Here is a 21,932-nt window from a genome sequence, read left to right as displayed (position 1 = left end):
ACCCCAGAAGCAAATTAGAATAATGTCTGCTTCCATGTAACCCGTCCACCGCATACCTAAAGAGACAAGTTACGTTATATCCCCTGATGTTTGGAAAATTTTAACATCCCCCACCCTCTGGTTTGCATAGCGTCAGTTTCGAGAGCGCAATTCGGGGTCTTTCCTGCCCAAATGAAATGGGTAAAGGAGGGGTTAATCTTCGTAATATCAATATGTTTAGTAGGCGGAGGGTCTGTAGGGGAAAGCTGATCAACTTTATCAAGTGGCATCTTCCCAAAAATGTGAGAGGCAGATTATGCCATTTAACCAGCTCCTCATTAATACGCCTAATGAGGGGAGGGGAGTTCAGGCCGTATAACGAATCGGGGGTTTTTTCCTATATGGATTCCCAAGTACGTGATATGGTGTGGAGTGGGGGAGATAAGTTATTGACCAAACAATCAGGGTTTAGTATTGGGGGCGCTATTGCATTGGAGCCAATGGATAACTCTGCAACGATCAGTGGTAAAAAAGTGGTACTGCAAGTAACTAAGGTAGTTTATTAGTTGGGATACGTTTTAATGAAGCAGAAATAATAAACCCATCGTTTTTAACTGGCAGGATAGTGCGACAACATTATATTATATTGTATTGGAAAATTTTAGGGTGATTAGTACATACCCTTTAAACGCAAATCATGGCGGCTTTCTGTTTATGTGGCAAAATTCCTTCTCCAGGACGATCTCTAGCGGCATATCGGTGGTCACCCAGCTCTCCTAAAATGATTATTTTTGGGGGAACTACTGGGATAGGGGAGAAGCCGGCGGGTTTCTGGTAAAGAATAATCAGGCCCGTATTATTCTGCAGGTAGCGATGTCGTCGTATGAAATATTAATGGTTACCGCTGTGTTACCTGACGACGCCTCCCGAGACGTAGAGCTTGTTGTTATAGCAGCTGATGCCTCTTCTCCCTCCTGGATGTCTCCCCAAGGGACGGGACCGATATGAACTCCATAACTGGGATGCTGTAGAATGCAGAATATCCACATTACCTATATCTGGTCCTGGGAAAGCTGGGTGGTGATAACCTATGTGGCTTACATTAGGTCACCCAGCTTTCCTTTACTCCTGATTTTCCTCTTTATGCACAGATACATTCCTTAAAGGACTGCAAAACTAAGCATATTTGCCATTCTGGATTTTGGGAAAGCTGGGTGCTAATCAATATGGATTACATTCCAGAAAGATTGTCACCCAGCTTTCCTGGACTCCTGAGAATAAATATTCTTAGGTATGCACAGAAACATTCTCTAAAGGATTGTACAGCCATCCAGGACTCTAGGAAAGCTGGGTGACAACCATGTGGCTAACATAATAGTTTTAGTTGTCACCTAGCTTTCCTGGTTCCAGTTCTGCCGACGTGTCTTGTCTCCATAGGACTGCGCTACTAGGCAGATTAGCCATTCAGGACTCTGGGAAAGCTGTGTGACCATCATATTTCTGCTCATCTATTTACAAGTTGGGGTATCACATAGTGAGCTGCCCTGAATGTGTCAGCATGATGCAGGCTGTCACTGAAGGAAAGCTGTTTTATGTGTCCATGGAGCAGCAGACACAGCGGCCGCCCTGCTCTGTGATCACTGATTATATTCCTGCAGCTCCTCATCATTATATCTGTCCAGGACTAGTTGTAGGGGGTCAAAGTGGGCAATTGCGACAAAGCAAAGACAGGAACCCCATCATCAAACCAAACAAGCCAATATTATTCTGCGGTGCATGGCGGTGGTCTGGGGGGGAATTGAATTGCAGTTTTATATATGGGCTGTATATGGCAGTATTATGTGTGCTGTATATGGCAGTATTATCTTGGCACTATATAGTGGTATTATGGGGGCTGTATATGGCAGTATTATGTGGGCTGTATATGGCAGTATTATCTTGGCACTATATAGTGGTATTATGGGGGCTGTATATGGCAGTATTATGTGTGCTGTATATGGCAGTATTATCTTGGCACTATATGGCAGTATTATGTGGGCTGTATATGGCAGTATTATGTGGGCTGTATATGGCAGTATTATGTGGGCTTTATATGGCAGTATTATCTTGGCACTATATAGTGGTATTATGGGGGCTGTATATGGCAGTATTATGTGGGCTGTATATGGCAGTATTATCTTGGCACTATATGGCAGTATTATGTGGGCTGTATATGGCAGTATTATGTGGGCTGTATATGGCAGTATTATCTTGGCACTATATGGCAGTATTATGTGGGCTGTATATGGCAGTATTATCTTGGCACTATATAGTGGTATTATGGGGGCTGTATATGGCAGTATTATGTGGGCTGTATATGGCAGTATTATCTTGGCACTATATGGTGGTATTATGTGGGCTGTATATGGCAGTATTATGTGTGCTGTATATGGCAGTATTATCTTGGCACTATATGGCAGTATTATGTGGGCTGTATATGGCAGTATTATGTGGGCTGTATATGGCAGTATTATGTGGGCTGTATATGGCAGTATTATCTTGGCACTATATAGTGGTATTATGGGGGCTGTATATGGCAGTATTATGTGGGCTGTATATGGCAGTATTATCTTGGCACTATATGGTGGTATTATGGGGGCTGTATATGGCAGTATTATCTTGGCACTATATGGCGGTATTATGTGGGCTGTATATGGCAGTATTATCTTGGCACTATATGGCGGTATTATGTGGGCTGTATATGGCAGTATTATCTTGCCACTATATGGCGGTATTATGTGGGCTGTATATGGCAGTATTATCTTGGCACTATATGGCGGTATTATGTGGGCTGTATATGGCAGTATTATCTTGGCACTATATGGCGGTATTATGTGGGCTGTATATGGCAGTATTATCTTGGCACTATATGGCGGTATTATGTGGGCTGTATATGGCAGTATTATCTTGGCACTATATGGCGGTATTATGTGGGCTGTATATGGCAGTATTATCTTGCCACTATATGGCGGTATTATGTGGGCTGTATATGGCAGTATTATCTTGGCACTATATGGCGGTATTATGTGGGCTGTATATGGCAGTATTATCTTGGCACTATATGGCGGTATTATGTGGGCTGTATATGGCAGTATTATCTTGGCACTATATGGCGGTATTATGTGGGCTGTATATGGCAGTATTATCTTGGCACTATATGATGGTATTATGTGGGCTGTATATGGCAGTGTTAACTTGGCACTATATGGCGGTATTATGTGGGCTGTATATGGTGGTATTATCTTGGCACTATATGGTGGTATTATGTGGGCTGTATATGGTGGTATTATCTTGGCACTATATGGTGGTATTACGTGGGCTGTATATGGCGGTATTATCTTAGCACTATATGGCGGTATTATGTGGGCTGTATATGGTGGTATTATCTTGGCACTATATGGTGGTATTACGTGGGCTGTATATGGCGGTATTATCTTAGCACTATATGGCGGTATTATGTGGGCTGTATATGGTGGTATTATCTTGGCACTATATGGCGGTATTATGTGGGCTGTATATGGCAGTATTATCTTGTCAGTATATGATGGTATTATGTGGGCTGTATATGGCAGTGTTAACTTGGCACTATATGGCGGTATTATGTGGGCTGTATATGGTGGTATTATCTTGGCACTATATGGTGGTATTATGTGGGCTGTATATGGCGGTATTATCTTGGCACTATATGGTGGTATGCGGGCTGTATATGGCAGTGTTATCTAGGCACTATATGAGGGTATTATGTGGGCTGTATACAGCCGTATTCTCTCGCCACTATATGGTGGTATGTGAGCTGTATATGGCAGTATTATCTTGGCACTATATGGTGGTATGTGGGCTGTATACAGCAGTATAATTGTGGCACTATACGGCAGTATTACGTGGCCTGTATATGGCGGTATTATCTTGCCACTATATGGCGGTATTATCTTAGCACTATATGGTGGTATGTGGCCTGTATATGGTGGTATTATTATCCTGGCACTATATACGGCAGTATTACGTGGGCTGTATATGGCGGTATTATCTTAGCACTATATGGTGGTATGTGGCCTGTATATGGTGGTATTATTATCTTGGCACTATATACGGCAGTATTACGTGGGCTGTATATGGCGGTATTATCTTAGCACTATATGGTGGTATGTGGCCTGTATATGGTGGTATTATTATCTTGGCACTATATGAGGGTATTGCGTGGGCTGTATATGGCAATGTTATCTTGGCACTATATGGCAGTATTACGTGGGCAGTATTATCTTGGCACTATATGGGGTACTTTGCTTGTACCATTTTCTTTAACGCCAGCCCTGTGTATGTCGGTATTTTCCTGGGATATTAATAGAACCTCATTAATGCTGAAGGATCGTCGTGACGCGGCCGGCCGGAGACCTGAGCGTTCTCTGCAAACTCAATTGATTAAACTTCAATTGGAGAGCGGTGAATGATGAGCGCGCGCAGGGGACTCTGCAGACACGCAAACCCTCCTGATTTATCGGCTGCTTCATTGAAATCCAATGTTCCCAGCAGTGCGCGTATAATGAGGGGATGGCGACGTTTCTAATTAACGTATTGTACATACCGGCCAACAGATGCGCCATTACTGCAAGCTTCCATCACGCAATTCACGAATAATCGTACGATAGAGGGACGCACATAGCGGAGAGGGGTCATAGAGACAAAATATCGCCCCCCCCCCCTTTATGGTGCTTGGAGGGGAGAGCAGTTTGTCCTAAAAAACTTTCATAAAGAGGGGAGGGACACCGAACTGGGGTCGCCATGGGCCCTATAACAGCGGCTTTGTCATGTTCAGCTTTCAGCCATTCGGATGACCGATAAGCAGTCGTAGTTATCGCGTGATGTCCGTAACCCCATATCCATCCCTATTTATGCTGCTGATGGTGAAGATGTTGTGTACGATTTTTGGAAGGTTATACAGTGATGTCAGTATTAGGGGGCGGGGCTGTGACTACCTTTTATATGAGAAATCAGTTGTCACGGTTACTCCTTAAATCTGTAATCTAAAACTGGCGCTCATATTTCGGCAGCTCTCTACCACAGTCCCGTTTAGGGCCGTTGAATAAAATACAAAGCCAGTATTGGGGTTACGTTGAGACATGAGGTCCTTCTCAGCTCCTATACGCTACAGAATTAATGGGGGGGCTCTACAGAAAAGGATGGGGGGCCGGCGCAACAAAGCTGCTCTTCGTGATCTATAGGACAAGACTCTTTTGTAATATTAAATTTCTACGTTGCGTGGTTGCCTCGGTAAAGGGCGACTCGGCCTAAAAAAATTGCAACAATGCACAGATAATATTGCGTAAGTAGTGTTGTAGATTTATTTTTTTAAGTAGTAATTCACTGACAGCAAGCAGATGTGTCCTTATTGGTTTAAAATATCTGCTTGTCAGTGAATGCAAACATTCTTGTTTACAATCCGTGGCTGGAAACTCGTAATGACCTAGTTCTGCTCACACAGCTGAGGGTTTGTTACAATTGTATCTAATCTGCACAATCCGGTCCTGTTAGTTTGGTACAATGTATCATTGCAGGTAAAATGGATCCGTTTGGAATCCGGACTGTTTAGCTTACCAGACCTCCGCTATGAGTATTATCAGGTCTATGCAGGTTTTCGGTCTCTAAATATAGACAAGAATGTGTCCATTCACTGACAGCAAGCCGAGTTCATGAAATTGGTGAGGAATTAAAACGCAAAGTCTATTAGAAAGTTTTATAACTTTTCGTTACACATTGATTACGCTGTAGAAAAAAAATACAGAACCCCCTACAAAGAATACAGATCTATGAATACAGTAACGGCAGCTCCCGTTACATTGAAACGCAGGATCAGATGTGAAACTGTAACGTAACATTTGACTCTCGGCTCCTTTCTCTGGGTCTTATAATGGTGCTTGGTGCTAACTGGAGATTATAGAAGTCCCTTTTCTTTCCCGGATAAAAGTCCCCATTGTTGGTGTCTGGATGTTTATCGGACCCTCATAATTGGCCCTTTGTTCTGATTAGGGCATGCAGTCTAGACGTGGCACGCTCGCTAGAGCTGGGCAAGACCGAGGAGGATGGTGACACGCTTCATTATACGAGCGGGGGTCTCTGATTACCATTCAGGACTCTTGAAAAGATGGGTGACCACCTCGGTACTGTACAGTCCTACTGCAGTTATTTTATTAGTCAGATCTGAAAAAGCTGGGTGACCACCAAGATAGTCACCATTGTAGCTGCAGCGATCACCCAGCTTTTCTGAGTGGTAAACCTTCCAAGATGGGAAAGCTGGGTGACGACAAAAATGGCGGCCATGTTGTTTGTCACCCAACTTTTCCAGAAATGGATGTAACTAATGAACGGTTGACTTGAGGACGACTCAGGGATTTCTCGTTAATGGGGATACTTGGGGTTTTAGGAGTAAATTCTTGCAACCAGATTACTGAGCGATTAAAGGATAAAGTGACCGGTATTTAATAATCGTCCTCATTTGCAAAAACGCGAATCCGTTTTTTTGTTTTTAATTATTCCATCTGGACTGTGTGCCCCTGCTGCCCCCACCCTCCCTCCGTTTAGTGTAAATGGGTCGTGTACCCCGCTGCCCAATGAGGATTTATCAATGCAATTCGTCTCTTCTGGCCTGAGGGAGGAGATGCCGGGACCTGGCGTTCTGCGTCACACAATGTCTGTGGGTGAAAATATCTGTGTGATCACACGGCACAATCCGTACAGAGTCTTGATGACTCTCAACATCTGCTGTATTTACAGCTTAGCACGCCGGTCACATGGTGTACACCGACTCCGGCGCAGAACATCAACCCTATTTACCCCACATTACAGACTGCAGATGGCGGGACGTTCATTATGTTATGCAATACACTGTGTGTGTGTGTGTGTGTGTGTGTGTGTGTGTGTGTGTGTGTGTGTGTATATATAATATATACACACGCACACCCCTATATATATTATATTTAGCGAATTATTTTTTTCTGCCATTTTTTTTTTCTTTTTTTAAAACTCGTTTTATTGAAAAGTAAACAAAGTTTATCACATTACGGACTCAAATAGTGAGTGGACACGACATATTTTAGGGTTTTGTTCTATGTATTATTTAAGTTGTGTTTTTGTTTTTTTTTTAATGTATAATTTTTTTGTGTATTTTACATTTGAGTTGTTGTTTTCTTGCCATGGAAATCTGTTTTGGTGGTATCTTGCAGAGCGTTATGTGAAAGTTTCACGCTCTGAAATCCGCCTGATAATAAGCTGTGTGAACACGGCCTTATATTTATTTTTTATTGTTTTCCTAAGCACAAAAAACCAATGCTGTGTATGTGGACTTATCAATATTTCACTATCGAGCGTACGTGTGTATAGGGGGGGGGGGGGTGTGGAGTCGGAAGGAATAGCCTTCGGCAGATCGAGCGTTTGTCCGGTGTATGGCCACCTTAAAATTTGGTAATAAGCTGAAACACGAAGTCTGTCCCATTTTTATTACATGGTAACCAGAAAAATTTGTCATAGGCTGTAGGAAAGCCGGGTGACCACAACCCCTGTTAGGCCCTGTTCACACAGAGTTTTTTGCGGCAAGAAAAATCTGCCTCAGAATTCCTTCAAGGATTTTGAGGCAGATTTCAACCTGCCTGCGCTTTTTTGCAATGGTTTTCATGGTGTTTTTCCCAGCATTTTTTGCCTGCAACTATTGAAGTTAATGTAAGGACGCGGGCAAAAAACGAGCGCTGCAAGTTATTTCTGCCTCCCATTGATTTGCTTAAAGCCATCCAAGAAAAAAAAAACTTGTCTTTCGGACGTTTTTTCTGCGTGAACAGGGCCATACGGCCATAATAGTGTCATCTTGGTTGTCACTGAGCTTTCCCCGAAACGGATATAACCTAACAAATCGCAAAAAAAATTTGCGCCTTTGTAACTTTTTAAAAAATATATAAATGATGTGGCCTAAACGACACTTCCTTCGAGGCCATTTCCACTTTCTTAAAACATTCCGGATTTGGCAAGCTGCAAGAAAAGTTGCAAATTTATTGCACATTTGTCGCACGTTATAATTTGCGATTTTATTTTTTATTTACGCTAGAACCTTCTTTAAACTGCTGAATAAATGTTTGGCCTATATCTTTATAGCGGGTCAAAGCTGAGGTTTTGGGGTGTTATTTTTTTTGTTTTTTTATTCTCCACTAGGCAGCTGCCAGAATAATTTGCCTGCTCTGCCATTAGTCTGGGAAATCCATTCTTGTGGGTAGGGGGGTATTATTTTTTGTTCAGGTGAAGGAGAGTCTTTATAAGTCAAAAATATTTCAGAAATATGTAATGTAAGGGCACTGGGTGCCATTTTGTCTCCCTTTACCCCTATCAACCAATCACCGCCCTTGTTTCATGTCTCCAGGGCTGTTTGAGAAATGAAAGCTGAGCTCTGATTGGTTGCTATGGGCAACAAGTCCAGTCTTTCTCTGAGGAGGCAGTTTTCATACTAGAGGCCTATTTTGTGGCTTCTGCGCCGTATTTATAAATGATGTGCGCCATTTTTACCATATTCTATGACCGAATTGAATAAATGGTGCTCTCAAAAATATGGTTACATTTATTATGAACCTGTACCATTTTACGAGTGACGTAAGGAAGTAAACTCTGTATGCTATGATTTGCGCCAAAGCCTTTGTATAGAAGGTGCTATTTTGATAAATAAATACCTCACAATTGTCACGTTTTTATTAGGATGATCCCGGCATTTATGGAATTTGTGCGCGGTACTAGGTGTATTGGGCGGTTTAAATTCGCGGTAGCGCCGATGAATTTCCCCATAAAAATGTCTTTATGTATCCCCAACATATTCTATAGCGCCTACAATTATGGTATCAGATTTTGTGTTTACGTGTAAGGGCCTGTTCACATCAGCGTTGGCTTTCCGTTCCGGGAGTCGACTGCGCTATTGATTCCGTTTGAAAAACGGAAACCTGCCGGAATGGTGACGAACGGAAACCATTAGCAATGTTTCAGTCACCATTGATAACAATAGTGTCTGAAACGGAAGCTGTGGTTTCAGTTTGACTTTCCGTTGCGGAGTTCACCCGACGGAAACCTCCGACGGAACCCCGGAACGGAACGCCAACGGTGATGTGAACAGGCCCCTTAGTGAGTTTTATATACTTTTCTACGTGTATCCGATAATCCAGAATGTTTGATAATCCGGCACCTCTTTGGTCTCATTGATGCCTATTAAGCACTAGCCCAAATTTTCCTGAAAATGTATTAGTCGCCTGTATCATCTATACTATGTTATGTCTTTGTTGCAGTGGGTCCTGGCGTTCGAAATCTTCATCCCCCTGGTTCTGTTCTTCATCTTGTTAGGACTGCGCCAAAAGAAGCCCACCATCCGCGTGAAGGACGGTAAGACATGTGACCACAAAGGGTTAAATGGAACCTGCTCGACTATCATCCTATCTTTATTGCAGGCACAATGGAGGAAATTCAGGTCAAAGCTCGCTGAACGGTGACGTAAAACCGCTTATCTGCCTTTGTTCCGTTAGTCAATGATTGGCGCGCAGCCTGGCACTGGATTCCCGGGTGACCTTTATACACCAATTGGGCCACAATTATGTGTAAAATAAAGCAGCTGTCGATTATAACTGCACTTTACATAAGAACTTCTGGTCACATGACCATTCATATAACCGTCATGGCTTCCGTTCTTAGAGGGAATCATGGCTGGTAAGTCCTGATGGATCCCATTGACTTATGAGGTCTGTCAGGCATTCAGACTGCGCTATTCTTGCCATCAAAAAAAGCGGAACCGCAACATATAGGAAGGGGTTATTGCCACATCCCCAATCAAGAGCCTGAAAAAACTGTGTGACCAACCCTCTAATGGCGGCCATATTTGTTATCCCCCAGGAGTCCCTTAGAGCCTTTCGTCTGCGGTTTACAGCGGGGAGTTTATCCTGGCGTATACTTCTGAGTGAAGGCTGCGACTTATGTCGCTGTATAGGCATACAGTGGTATACGTCACACAAAAGACCCTATAGCAAAAATGTTTACCACGCAATACACTTAATTTACTACGCTGGGCGTTGTATAGAAAAGCGTATGACGCTGACCAATCCGCGTCATACACTATTCTTCATTCCAGCCCAGCTTGATTCACAGCACAGCGCGATCTCGCGAGATCACGCTGTGACGTCACTTCATCCCCCAGGTCCTCACGAGATCACGCTGTGACGTCACTTCATCCCCCAGGTCCTCGCGAGATCACGCTGTGACGTCACTTCATCCCGCAGGTCCTCACGAGATCACGCTGTGACGTCACTTCATCCCGCAGGTCCTCGCGAGATCACGCTGTGACGTCACTTCATCCCGCAGGTCCTCACGAGATCACGCTGTGACGTCACTTCATCCCGCAGGTCCTCACGAGATCACGCTGTGACGTCACTTCATCCCCCAGGTCCTCGCGAGATCACGGCTGGTGAATGGGGCCTTATGGATACGCTTGTTGTATTGCGCCAGGAGCTTTCCCAGCGAATGCGCCAAAAGTGGTTCACAAATGAAGTGTGAATAGAACCTAAGAAACCAGAATGACTCAAGCAGTTGAAATTTTTGTAAAATTGAAATAAAATATTTTATTTTACATTTATTTTCTGTTGACCTTTTTTATTATATTTTTTTATTTCTTTGTCTTGAAGCAGGAAATTTTTTATGAAATCAATGGGGATTAGAAAGTCATTTATTACTTCCATCCTTCAGTGCGTCTGACATGGGATGGACGTTTGTCAAGGATTATTCACGTCTGATGGGATATCCTGCGGCTGCAGTTCTCCGCATTAATTACGTAATTGAACATCGGGATATATTTTATCCTCCGTATTGACAGCTGAGATTGGAAGTCCTGACCTTCACCTGGTAGAGCGATATTTCACCACCGTCATTAATAGCAGAGGGGCCCCATATCTGTCTACTATATACTACATGGCTTCTACACACTGTGACGGTGGCCATTTTATTTATTGAACCACAGTTTAGGAAAGTGTCCCCTGAAATTTCATAAATGGCAATAAAATAAAATAATTTATGAATTTTGTATTATTTTAATTTAATTTTTTTTTTTAGTTAGATTTTTTTTTTTTTTTTTGTGTGGTATGGTTATTTTATACACTGATATAATTTTGCCATTGCATGTATATAAATGTGTCGTCGTGTGCTGTGATCTCCACTTAAATTTGTTTTGGGGGGTTTTGGGAGACCCCCACTAGTTCAGTGGCTCTGTCACTAGTTACTAACTTGCCTATCTCCTACTTAATCTATTAGGCTCTTTTGATGTAGATAACTACTGTTTTTTGTTGTGTTTTTTTTGTATTTTTTAAAACCTTTATTATTGATTTAAGTTATGACAATTTTTAGATTTATGCCAATTTTTTCTAAATGCCCAACTGGGCGTTTTTGTCTTTTTTTTTTTTCTATTCACCAAGTGGGCGTTGTATAGAAAAGTGCATGACGCTGACCAATCCGCGTCATACACTTCTCTACATTCCAGCTGTGACTTCACTTCATCCCGCAGGTCCTTCACCGGAGCGATGGAAGACTGAACAGACATCGCTTCCAGCTGCGCCAGGACGTTTATCCGAATCTGCAGCGGCTGGCGGCGATGTCTGTTCAGTCTTCCATCGCTCCGATGAAAGACCTGGCGGATGAAGTGACGTCACAGCGTGATCTCGCGAGATCAAGCTGGGCTGGAATGAAGAGAAGTGTATGACGCTGATTGGTCAGCGTCATACACTTTTTTTTTTCTATACAACGCCCAATTGGTGAACAGAAAAAAAGACGCCCAGTTGGGCATTTAGAAAAAATGTGCATAAATCAAAAATTTTTCATAACTTAATCAATAATAAATGTTTTAAAAACAAGGAGATCGGGAAGTTATAAACTGGTGACCGAGCCTCTTTAAATATGATTCCCCCCTCTCTCAGTGAGCGCCTCCATCATTACCAACCATATTTTATGGGTTATTCCACCAGGGGCGCAATAATGGCACAAAAAATGTTATCCACGTGAATGCCCGTCACTGCTAGGGCACCCCAGCATGTTGTCGCCACTTTGTATTTGCACCCGATTACCCGGCACATGATGCAATACATGTCTATTGGCCGCCATGCTGCATCCAGACGCTCGTTACGTGTAGTGCATATCTTTAGGGTGGAGTAACCGCAGATATGGGTCGTAATAGATTAAAAATCTGCTCCGTCGTACCTAAATGACTGAGATAGCCGCTATTAATGCTTCATGAACACACCAGCTGCCTCGGTCAGGTGTTTTATCCCGCAAACGAATCCACTTCTATAACTACGTCATTATATATCGTCTGCGGATTTTCTGTAAATTTCCCGCAAACCCATGGCTGAATTTGTTCCATCTGAACTCGGCCAATTGCTGTTGATGTGTTAAGATCGTAGAGGATTGCCCAGTCTGCTACACTGTAACAAACCCTCAGTTATAATAAATACACTCGGAATGGCGAGTTTTCTGGCTCTGGATGTGAAAGTCTTCATTCACTCACAGCAAGCGGATAGTTTAAAAATGGTGGAAAATTACACAAGTAGTCAGCACACAGGAACACGATTTTAACCTACAAATGGCCGAGAAAAAATGGGCAGCACTAACATTTAATGGGCACGCTCACTGACCGATGCAAATTGCGATGCCCCTTTCCATAAGGGCCGTAGATTGGCGGGTAGAGGCCAATACTTGCATGTACCGCAGGGAAACGCGTCGTCTTGATTTGTCATTGAGCGTTTTACATTGCAGAATGTTTGTTTATTTGACTTTATTTTTTCCCCCTTTTTCCATATGTTGATTTTATTTTCGTTCCTCCACGTCACTGTCTGACTCCACATCGCATGCCGCAGTCTGTAAGTTGTTTGGCGGTTTTCTGGGATCCCCTTCTTGTCATAGAGATTCTTTGATTTACGGCCTCTCACCTCCATATTCGTGTAGCCTTTGTGTTCTCCATATTGGACAACCTCCATTTCCACGCGTTTCGCCTGATTTGGTAAAGCACCAGATGTGTCCGCCTATAGAATATAATGTATTTCAATGGTGGTCAGATTGTAGATTAATTTTCGAATCGGGGAAATAAACAAGTTAATAAATTGGATCCTTTTCAAAATTACCCATCAAAAATTTTACAAAAAGATTAGGGATTTTGTGAAATCTTCCGGTGTGATATTCTCCTCACATACATGACATTTGTATTATTTATGAGGCATCTGTTCTTCGTTACCTCGTACCTCCCACCAGCCATGCCCTGAACGCCAACAAAATGGCGGCTTTTTGGAAATTGAGCAACATTTATAATGCAGAAATTCCAAGAGACACAAAGGTGACGAGTAACATGGAGGTGGCGATTCTCCCTCGTCCTGTCATAATCTCTCTCTTCTCCTGACAGGTGGAATATTTGCTTCTGCTGCGCTATCCGATATTAATAACTTGAGTTTGTCCTTTTGGACTTTTGCATCTGATTTATTAGTGACCTCCCATACAGTATATTATTAATAGTATATAGTGTGAGGTTGTGACCCTCTGCTAGGCTCATAGGATAAAGCAGCGCTCCCTCTCCTGTGCAGGCAGCGTATAGCAGCGCTCCCTCTCCTGTGCGGGGAAAGCGTATAGCAGCGCTCCCTCTCCTGTACGGGCAGCGTATAGCAGTGCTCCCTCTCCTGTGCGGGCAGCGTATAGCAGCGCTCCCTCTCCTGTGCGGGCAGCGTATAGCAGCGCTCCCTCTCCTGTGCGGGCAGTGTATAGCAGCGCTCCCTCTCCTGTGCGGGCAGTGTATAGCAGCGCTCCCTCTCCTGTGCGGGCAGCGTATAGCAGCGCTCCCTCTCCTGTGCGGGCAGTGTATAGCAGCGCTCCCTCTCCTGTGCGGGCAGTGTATAGCAGCGCTCCCTCTCCTGTGCGGGCAGTGTATGGCAGCGCCCCCTCGCCTGTGCGGGCAGTGTATGGCAGCGCTCCCTCTCCTGTACATATTTGCCCTGATCGCAACTAACCTATTAACCCCTCTGCTGTTGGGGACAGATTGTCTTGTAATTGTCTCTGTGTTTTCTCTTATTCCTTTTACTCACTGTTCTAAAATGACTAGTGTCCAGATCACGTCCCTCAATAATCCGGCAAGTGCCCAGTCTGTGTGTCCTGTGCTGCCGTCTTCCGTCCCTGTGTCTGTCCATGTTCTCTCTCACCCTCGTGTCCTCTCTCTCCCAGCGTTCTACACTGCGGCACCTCTCACCTCCGCCGGGATCCTGCCCGTCATGCAGTCTCTGTGTCCCGATGGCCAGAGAGATGAGTACGGATTCCTTCAGTACACAAACTCCACGTGAGTAGTGACCATGCTGTGACGTGCTGTCACCTTCCCTGTCATGGCCAATATGACTTCTGAGATACATCAGCTCAGGAGACCGTATCACACATGATCGGATTAGATACAACGGCTCCGCAAACCGTATCACACATGATAGGATTAGATACACAGCACAGGAGACAGTATCACACATGATCGGATTAGATACAGTGGCTCCGCAAACAGTATCACACATTATAGGATTAGATACACCGCTCAGGAGACCGTATCACACATGATCGGATTAGATACAGAGGCTCAGCAGGCCGTATCACACATGATCGGATTAGATACAGCGGCTCTGCAGACCGTATCACACATTATAGGATTAGATACACCGCTCAGGAGACCATATCACACATGATCGGATTAGATAGATCGCTCAGCAGGCCGTATCACACATGATCGGATTAGATACAGCGGCTCTGCAGACCGTATCACACATGATCGGATTAGATACAGAGGCTCAGCAGACAGTATCACACATGATAGGATTAGATACATCGCTCAGCAGGCCGTATCACACATGATCGGATTAGATACAGCGGCTCTGCAGACCGTATCACACATGATCGGATTAGATACAGAGGCTCAGCAGACAGTATCACACATGATAGGATTAGATACATCGCTCAGCAGGCCGTATCACACATGATCGGATTAGATACAGCGGCTCTGCAGACAGTATCACACATTTTAGGCTTATATACACCAACTCAGCAGCCAGTATGACACATGATAGGATTAGATACACAGCTCAGCAGACAGTATCACACATGATAGGATTAGATACACAGCTGGCAGACAGTATGACACATGATAGGATTAGATACACCGCTCAGCAGACAGTATCACACATGATAGGATTAGATACACAGCTGGCAGACAGTATGACACATGATAGGATTAGATACACCGCTCAGCAGACAGTATCACACATGATAGGATTAGATACACCGCTCAGCAGACAGTATGACACATGGTAGGATTAGATACACAGCTGGCAGACTGTATCACACATCATAGGATGAGTCACATCGGCTTGACAGACAGAATAACATGATAGGATTAGATACACCAGCTCAGCACACCGTATCACAGGACTACATGAATCGATCTCTTCTGCAGTTATAGTTATATTTCGGTTGGGTCTCTGGTTGTGCTGCATAAAGACGACTGTACAATGAATATAGCCTAATCCTCAGGTGTATGTGGTCCCCCATGTTCTGCCTCTCTGTAGGGTCACGCAGCTCCTGGACCGGCTCACAGAAGTGGTGGAGAACAGCAATCTATTTGATCCAGAGCGGCCGGGGCTGGAGGAAGAGCTGGAATCTCTGAAGAATCACCTGGAATCCCTCAGCAGTGACCACAGCTCCCTGGAGAACCATTTCCACCGTCAGTCAGGTACGGAGTCTGACGGATCATCCCCTGCATAATCCACCCGGTCACCTAGACCAGGCCCGGCCTGTCACATGTGCTGTATCTGCCAATCCCTCCTTCCTCGTGTCCCAGAAATAGGAATACGGCACCATATACAAAATATCACTTGAGAATGAGACCCCCGCCCCCCCCCCCCCAAACCCTGTGCGTATATTCAGGAAATTATGCGGTTTGACCGGGCCGCGTGAATATACCATTTGACCTTCTCCATATAATGTGTTCTCCGCTTTATCTGGTGCAGGCTTTACATTGGATTCGGTAGTAAAAAACTACACGGACTTCCGGGAATTCCTCCAATCCAATCTCTCCTTGCCCAGTAATGTTGTTGATTTGTTGGCCGGCTCCAGTATAAATCTGCAAGAGGTAAGTGTAAAGTTTAATCGCTTGTGTTATGTAAAGGGGTTTCCCTGTAATCCATATTTATCACTTGTGGATAGGAGATAAATATCTGATTGGTGGGGGTCCGACCGCTGGGACTCACACCCATCACGAGATTCTGTGCGTAGGTGATAATTATCCATTATGGGGAAACCCCTTCAAACTTGACTGCGTTTGACAAGATCAGCGCACGTCTCTCCTGAAATACTCCTGTGCTGCTGACATGCCCTGTTGCTTCCTCTACATAATCCCCTCCCCAAAGACCAATACACTTATTTCCTGAAATACTTTGCGCTGCTGGGGGATTTCCACTATGTATATTTCATTCTGTGATCTCCTACTTCTGTCTTCCTCAGGTTTACCGCTTGCTCTTTAGCTCTCCTCACTTGTCGACTGATGATTTGCCGGCTATGAGCCCCTGGGACGCAGCCACGTCAGCAGGAGGACAAATCTTCAATATCCACGTGAGTATCCTACACTGCTCCAAGACACTACCACTCCCAACATAGGAAGAGATTCCTCAAGAGGGGTCATTGTCACATGGACGGGGTAATGCGGTACCCACCCAGAAGATGAAAGGTGACCACTCCTATAGGAAGCTGTCCTCACCTACATCAGTGGTCTGCAACCTGTGCCTCTCCAAGTTTTATGGAACTACAACTCCCAACATACCCTGACAGCCCAGCTGGGAGCTGATTCTTTATCGCCACTATTATTAGAAGGGGAGCGCTTCCAATACCATTATATTAACCCGTTAGTGACCGCCCATTAGTGTTTTTACGCCGGCCGCTAACGGGCTTTATTCCGATGCAGCAGCCTTTTTACGGCGCTGCATCGGAATAAATAAACACAGCGGGGAGCAGCCCTGCTAGAACGGGTGAGATCGAAATAAGTATCGCTCTCACCCGTTTAACCCCTCCGATTCGGCACTCAATAGCGAGCGTGGCATCTGAGTGGTTTTGGAGGGAGGGAGCGCCCTCTCACACCCCACCGGCACCCTGTGATCTGCGATAAGATCGCAGGGTACCGGTGTCTTCTATGGGGGCCTAATAAAGGCCCCCAGATCTGCCTCTAGTCAATGCCTGCTAGGCTATAGAGGCATGGCCTAACAGATGCCTGTCCGTTTTGAACAGACTGGCAGCCATACAGAAGTATTGCAGTGTAATATAAAAGCGATCAAATGATCGCATAGTGAAGTCTCCAAGTGGGATTAATGAAAAAAGTTTAAAAAAAAAAAAAAAGTTTAATAAAGTTAAGAAAAATCCAAAGTGAAAAAAATGATCCACTTTTTCCCATTACAAAATGCTTTGTTAAAAAACGAAAAAAAGTTACACATATTTGGTATCGCCGCGTCCGTAACGACCCCGACTATAAAGCGATTACATCATTTAATCCGCAAGGCGAACGCTGTCAAAAATAAAATAAAAAAAACAATGCAAGAATTGCTGTTTCCTGGGATGCCTGCCTTAAAAAAAAGTTATAGCTCTTGGAATGAGACGATTGAAAAAACGTAAAAAATGGCTTGGTCATTGATAGGCTGGTCACTAAGGCAATCGCTCATAATGCAATTCCTGAACTAATTCTATCCTGCTTTGTGTATATTGTGGGTTGTGACTTGTCGTATCTTTGTAGGGGAATATTCTGGGCAAATGGAAATCCTTCCATGAAGGGTTAATACACAAGGCACTTCAGGATCCCCTGAAATCTGGGCATAGACTGGCCCTTCTGAGACTTCTGACCCTCGCACTTGGCCTTGCCATCCCTAACACGTCCTCTGAAATCTACGATCCTCAGGCAATGGTGAAGGAGCTGGAGGTACAACTTACGCTCTGCCCGAATTTACGACGTGGGACGTTCCGGCACCTCTTTATTAAGTGTCTCGCTTTTTTTTTTAGGAAATTGTCTTCACTCCGAAAGAGCTGGAGTTCCTGACTTGTGAAGGGAGTTTGGACCAGCTCGGAAGTATCCTTGGGGTCTCTGAAGCGAAACGCCCCCTGTTGACCTCCTATAAGAACATGGTATGCGCTGGCAGTGAGCCGGCACGTACTGAACGTTTCCAAGAATTGGCCGGGGAACTGAAAGAGCAGGTGGACATACCCAAAACTGTCAGCCGTGTAAGTGACCCCTTCCTGTTTTATCAATAGAATGCTAGCTTTTCGGTGAAGACTGACACCGTAAGAGAGAGGTCATTCTGAATCACAATGGCGCTGTATTCGTTGCCATAGTCAGTTTTTTTTTTTTTCAATTAATATTTCAGCTCCGTCTCGATGAGGTCAACGCCACTGAAACGCAGCACCGACTGCGCTCCCTCCTGGATGACCTGCTGCAAGTTGAGAAAATCCTAAAAGATGTGGATATACTTTCTGCTCTGGCCAAGTTGTTGCCCAAAGGAGCCTGTGCCAGCAAGACCAACCCAACGCCCGTTAACGCTACTAACTGGAACGTCAATGCCACCAGTAGTTCCAACTCCACCGGAGAAGGGGACGAGGGAAGGGTCCAAGAGAGCGAAGCGCATAAAGAAAACCCGCGCAGCCAGTTTTCAGCCTTCGTTCAGCTCTGGGCCGGCCTGCAGCCCATTCTTTGTGGCATCAACCGGTCAGTGGAAAATAAATAGTATGTGCGTGAAATTCTGGAAAATTCTGCAGACGCCATCAATAATGTCTTCATCACTGGTTGTGTATGGCTGCCCATGCAAATCATTTACAAATATTACATGTTGGTTTAACCCTAGGGCCTAGCTAATTTGACTAACTTGGTTTCCTAGCACAGAATATATCGTTACGTAACGTGTAGCTTCATCTGTCAAAATACATGAGAGAGTTGTTTAAAGGGGTACTCCATCTGAATGCTCCACCTGCTGGGGGAAAGGCGGCCGTCAGCGGGCCCATCCTCAATGGAGGTTGCTCAGCTCTGGGGTTCAGACCTGCGTTCTCTCCATTGGTGGAGGGTGGGAGATCTGTGTCTGTGGATATGCCAAGATGAGAGAGCCCTTTTAAAGGTGTTTTACTTAAAGGGGTTTATCTGAAAAATGGTGAGAAAATGGTTTAACCGCAGTCAGGTTAGTCACTTACTAATGTGCTGTCTGTAGCTGAAATGGCCGTGTAAGCCGCATGCAGTCACATGACCAGGCTCCTGGTCTTTATCTCCTTCTTGTGTGACGTCCTGTACCCTGAGCACGCGGTTACCTCCCCTCCCTGTAGTACACGCGGTTATCTCCCTTCTCCCCCTCTCTGTGGTACACGCGGTCCCCCCCCCCTCTCTGTGATACACACGGTTCCCCCCCCCCTCTCTGTGGTACACGCGGTTCCCCCCCCTCTCTGTGGTACACGCGGTTCCCCCCCCCTCTCTGTGGTACACGCGGTTCCCCCCCTCTCTGTGGTACACGCGGTTCCCCCCCCCCTCTCTGTGGTACACGCGGTTCCCCCCCCCCTCTCTGTGGTACACGCGGTTCCCCCCCCCCTCTCTGTGGTACACGCGGTTCCCCCCCCCTCTCTGTGATACACGCGGTTCCCCCCCTCTCTGTGGTACACGCGGTTCCCCCCCTCTCTGTGGTACACGCGGTTCCCCCCCCCTCTCTGTGGTACACGCGGTTCCCCCCCCTCTCTGTGGTACACGCGGTTCCCCCCCTCTCTGTGGTACACGCGGTTCCCCCCCCTCTCTGTGGTACACGCGGTTCCCCCCCCTCTCTGTGGTACACGCGGTTCCCCCCCCCTCTCTGTGGTACACGCGGTTCCCCCCCCCTCTCTGTGGTACACGCGGTTCCCCCCCCCTCTCTGTGGTACACGCGGTTCCCCCCCCCTCTCTGTGGTACACGCGGTTCCCCCCCCTCTCTGTGGTACACGCGGTTCCCCCCCCTCTCTGTGGTACACGCGGTTCCCCCCCCTCTCTGTGGTACACGCGGTTCCCCCCCTCTCTGTGGTACACGCGGCCCCCCCCTCTCTGTGGTACACGCGGTTCCTCCCCCTCTCTGTGGTACACGCGGTTCCCCCCTCCTCTCTGTGGTACACGCGGTTCCCCCCTCCTCTCTGTGGTACACGCGGTTCCCCCCTCCTCTCTGTGGTACACGCGGTTCCCCCCCCCTCTCTGTGGTACACGCGGTTCCCCCCCCCTCTCTGTGGTACACGCGGTTCCCCCCCCTCTCTGTGGTACACGCGGTTCCCCCCCCTCTCTGTGGTACACGCGGTTTTCCCCCCCTCTCTGTGGTACACGCGGTTCCCCCCCCCTCTTTGTGGTACACGCGGTCCCCCCCCTCTTTGTGGTACACGCGGTTCCCCCCCCCCTCTTTGTGGTACACGCGGTTCCCCCCCCCTCTTTGTGGTACACGCGGTTCCCCCCCTCTCTCTGTGGTACACGTGGTTATCCCCCCCCCTCTCTCTGTGGTACACGTGGTTATCCCCCCCCTCTCTCTGTGGTACACGTGGTTATCCCCCCCCCTCTCTCTGTGGTACACGTGGTTATCCCCCCCCCCTCTCTCTGTGGTACACGCGGTTATCCCCCCCCCTCTCTCTGTAGTACACGCGGTTATCCCCCCCCTCTCTCTGTAGTACGCGCGGCCCCCCCCCTCTCTCTGTGGTACACGCGGTTATCCCCCCCCTCTCTGTGGTACACGCGGTTCCCTCCTCTCTCTGTGGTACACGCGGTTCCCTCCTCTCTCTGTGGTACACGCGGTTCCCCCCTCTCTCTGTGGTACACGTGGTTATCCCCCCCCCATCTCTGTAGTACACGCGGTTATCCCCCCCTTCTCTCTGTAGTACATGTGGTTATCTCCCCTCCCCCTCTCTCTGTGGTACATGCGGTTATCCCCCCCCCACTCTCTCTGTGGTACACGCGGTTATCCCACCCCCCTCTCTCTGTGGTACACGCGGTTATCTCCCTGCTAGGAGTTACGGAAACAGCCAAACAAGTTGGGCACCTCTATTCATTTGTCCGCCTGGACGCAGCCACTGCCTCAACAGGGGGGACGGGGGTCTGGGGACCCCTGTTCTCTATATGGAGGTGGGTCCCACCTCTGGGACCTGCATCTATCACATGTTTTTGGCACATCCTGTGTATATGCCATAAATGTCTGAGTTGGTAATACCCCTTTAAGTAGCCATTCCCTGATGCAGTCATTAGTGTAATCATTTACTTTAGCTGCAGGAACGTCCTGATAAACATTCAGGGCTGCTGGGAATTTCAGATTCCCCCTGGTTGCCTGTAGTCTGCTGACAATCTGAAATTCCCTCAGTTCTGTACGTTATCGAATATTTCCACGGCTGATGATAATAATAATACTGTACTTATTAAGAAATTACTCCTTAAACCATATCCTAGTGCAGGGGAAACACTCCAGCTGTTGTGAAACTACAATTCCCAGCATGCCGGGACAGCCTTTGGCTGGAAAAATAAAGCCTTTAGCTGTCGGGGCATGCTGGGAGTTGTAGTTTCTCAACAACTGCAGTGACGAAGGTTGCTGACCCCTGTCCTAGTATATCCCGGTAGGGTCACCAACTATGGATGTACATTTGAATTCCATTACTATTGTTGCAACTACTAAGCAGCAGATGTTAGGGTGGATAGTGTTTATTAGTGCGGGGTCTCCAATTATTTCTAGAAAAGTTCTTTTCGAGGTGAATACGGTGTTAAATCTAATTTTTCTAGTTTTTCACTCGCAGGCTGCCCTAGATCAGACGTTGTATTAAAATGAATACAGGAGAAGTCACAGAGA

The 21,932-nt window shown here is 46.1% G+C and overlaps 1 protein-coding gene across 1 annotated transcript in view; it reads left to right on the top strand.

Moving 5' to 3' along the window:
- The window catches only part of ABCA2 (ATP binding cassette subfamily A member 2), a 70,505-nt gene that overhangs the window by 10,302 nt on the left and 38,271 nt on the right, over window positions 1–21,932 (top strand). Inside the window, exons 2-9 of the mRNA XM_075834547.1 lie at window positions 9,324–9,417; window positions 14,272–14,383; window positions 15,648–15,811; window positions 16,089–16,210; window positions 16,582–16,689; window positions 17,858–18,040; window positions 18,121–18,339; window positions 18,483–18,820. Coding sequence (XP_075690662.1) covers window positions 9,324–9,417; window positions 14,272–14,383; window positions 15,648–15,811; window positions 16,089–16,210; window positions 16,582–16,689; window positions 17,858–18,040; window positions 18,121–18,339; window positions 18,483–18,820 — 1,340 coding nt within the window. The remainder of the gene's footprint in view (window positions 1–9,323; window positions 9,418–14,271; window positions 14,384–15,647; window positions 15,812–16,088; window positions 16,211–16,581; window positions 16,690–17,857; window positions 18,041–18,120; window positions 18,340–18,482; window positions 18,821–21,932) is intronic.

This window comes from Rhinoderma darwinii, chromosome 8 (assembly GCF_050947455.1).
Source record: "Rhinoderma darwinii isolate aRhiDar2 chromosome 8, aRhiDar2.hap1, whole genome shotgun sequence".
Lineage (NCBI taxonomy): Eukaryota > Metazoa > Chordata > Amphibia > Anura > Rhinodermatidae > Rhinoderma > Rhinoderma darwinii.
Note: the sequence above shows the minus strand (reverse complement) of the source record. Positions and strands in the feature narration are given on the sequence as shown.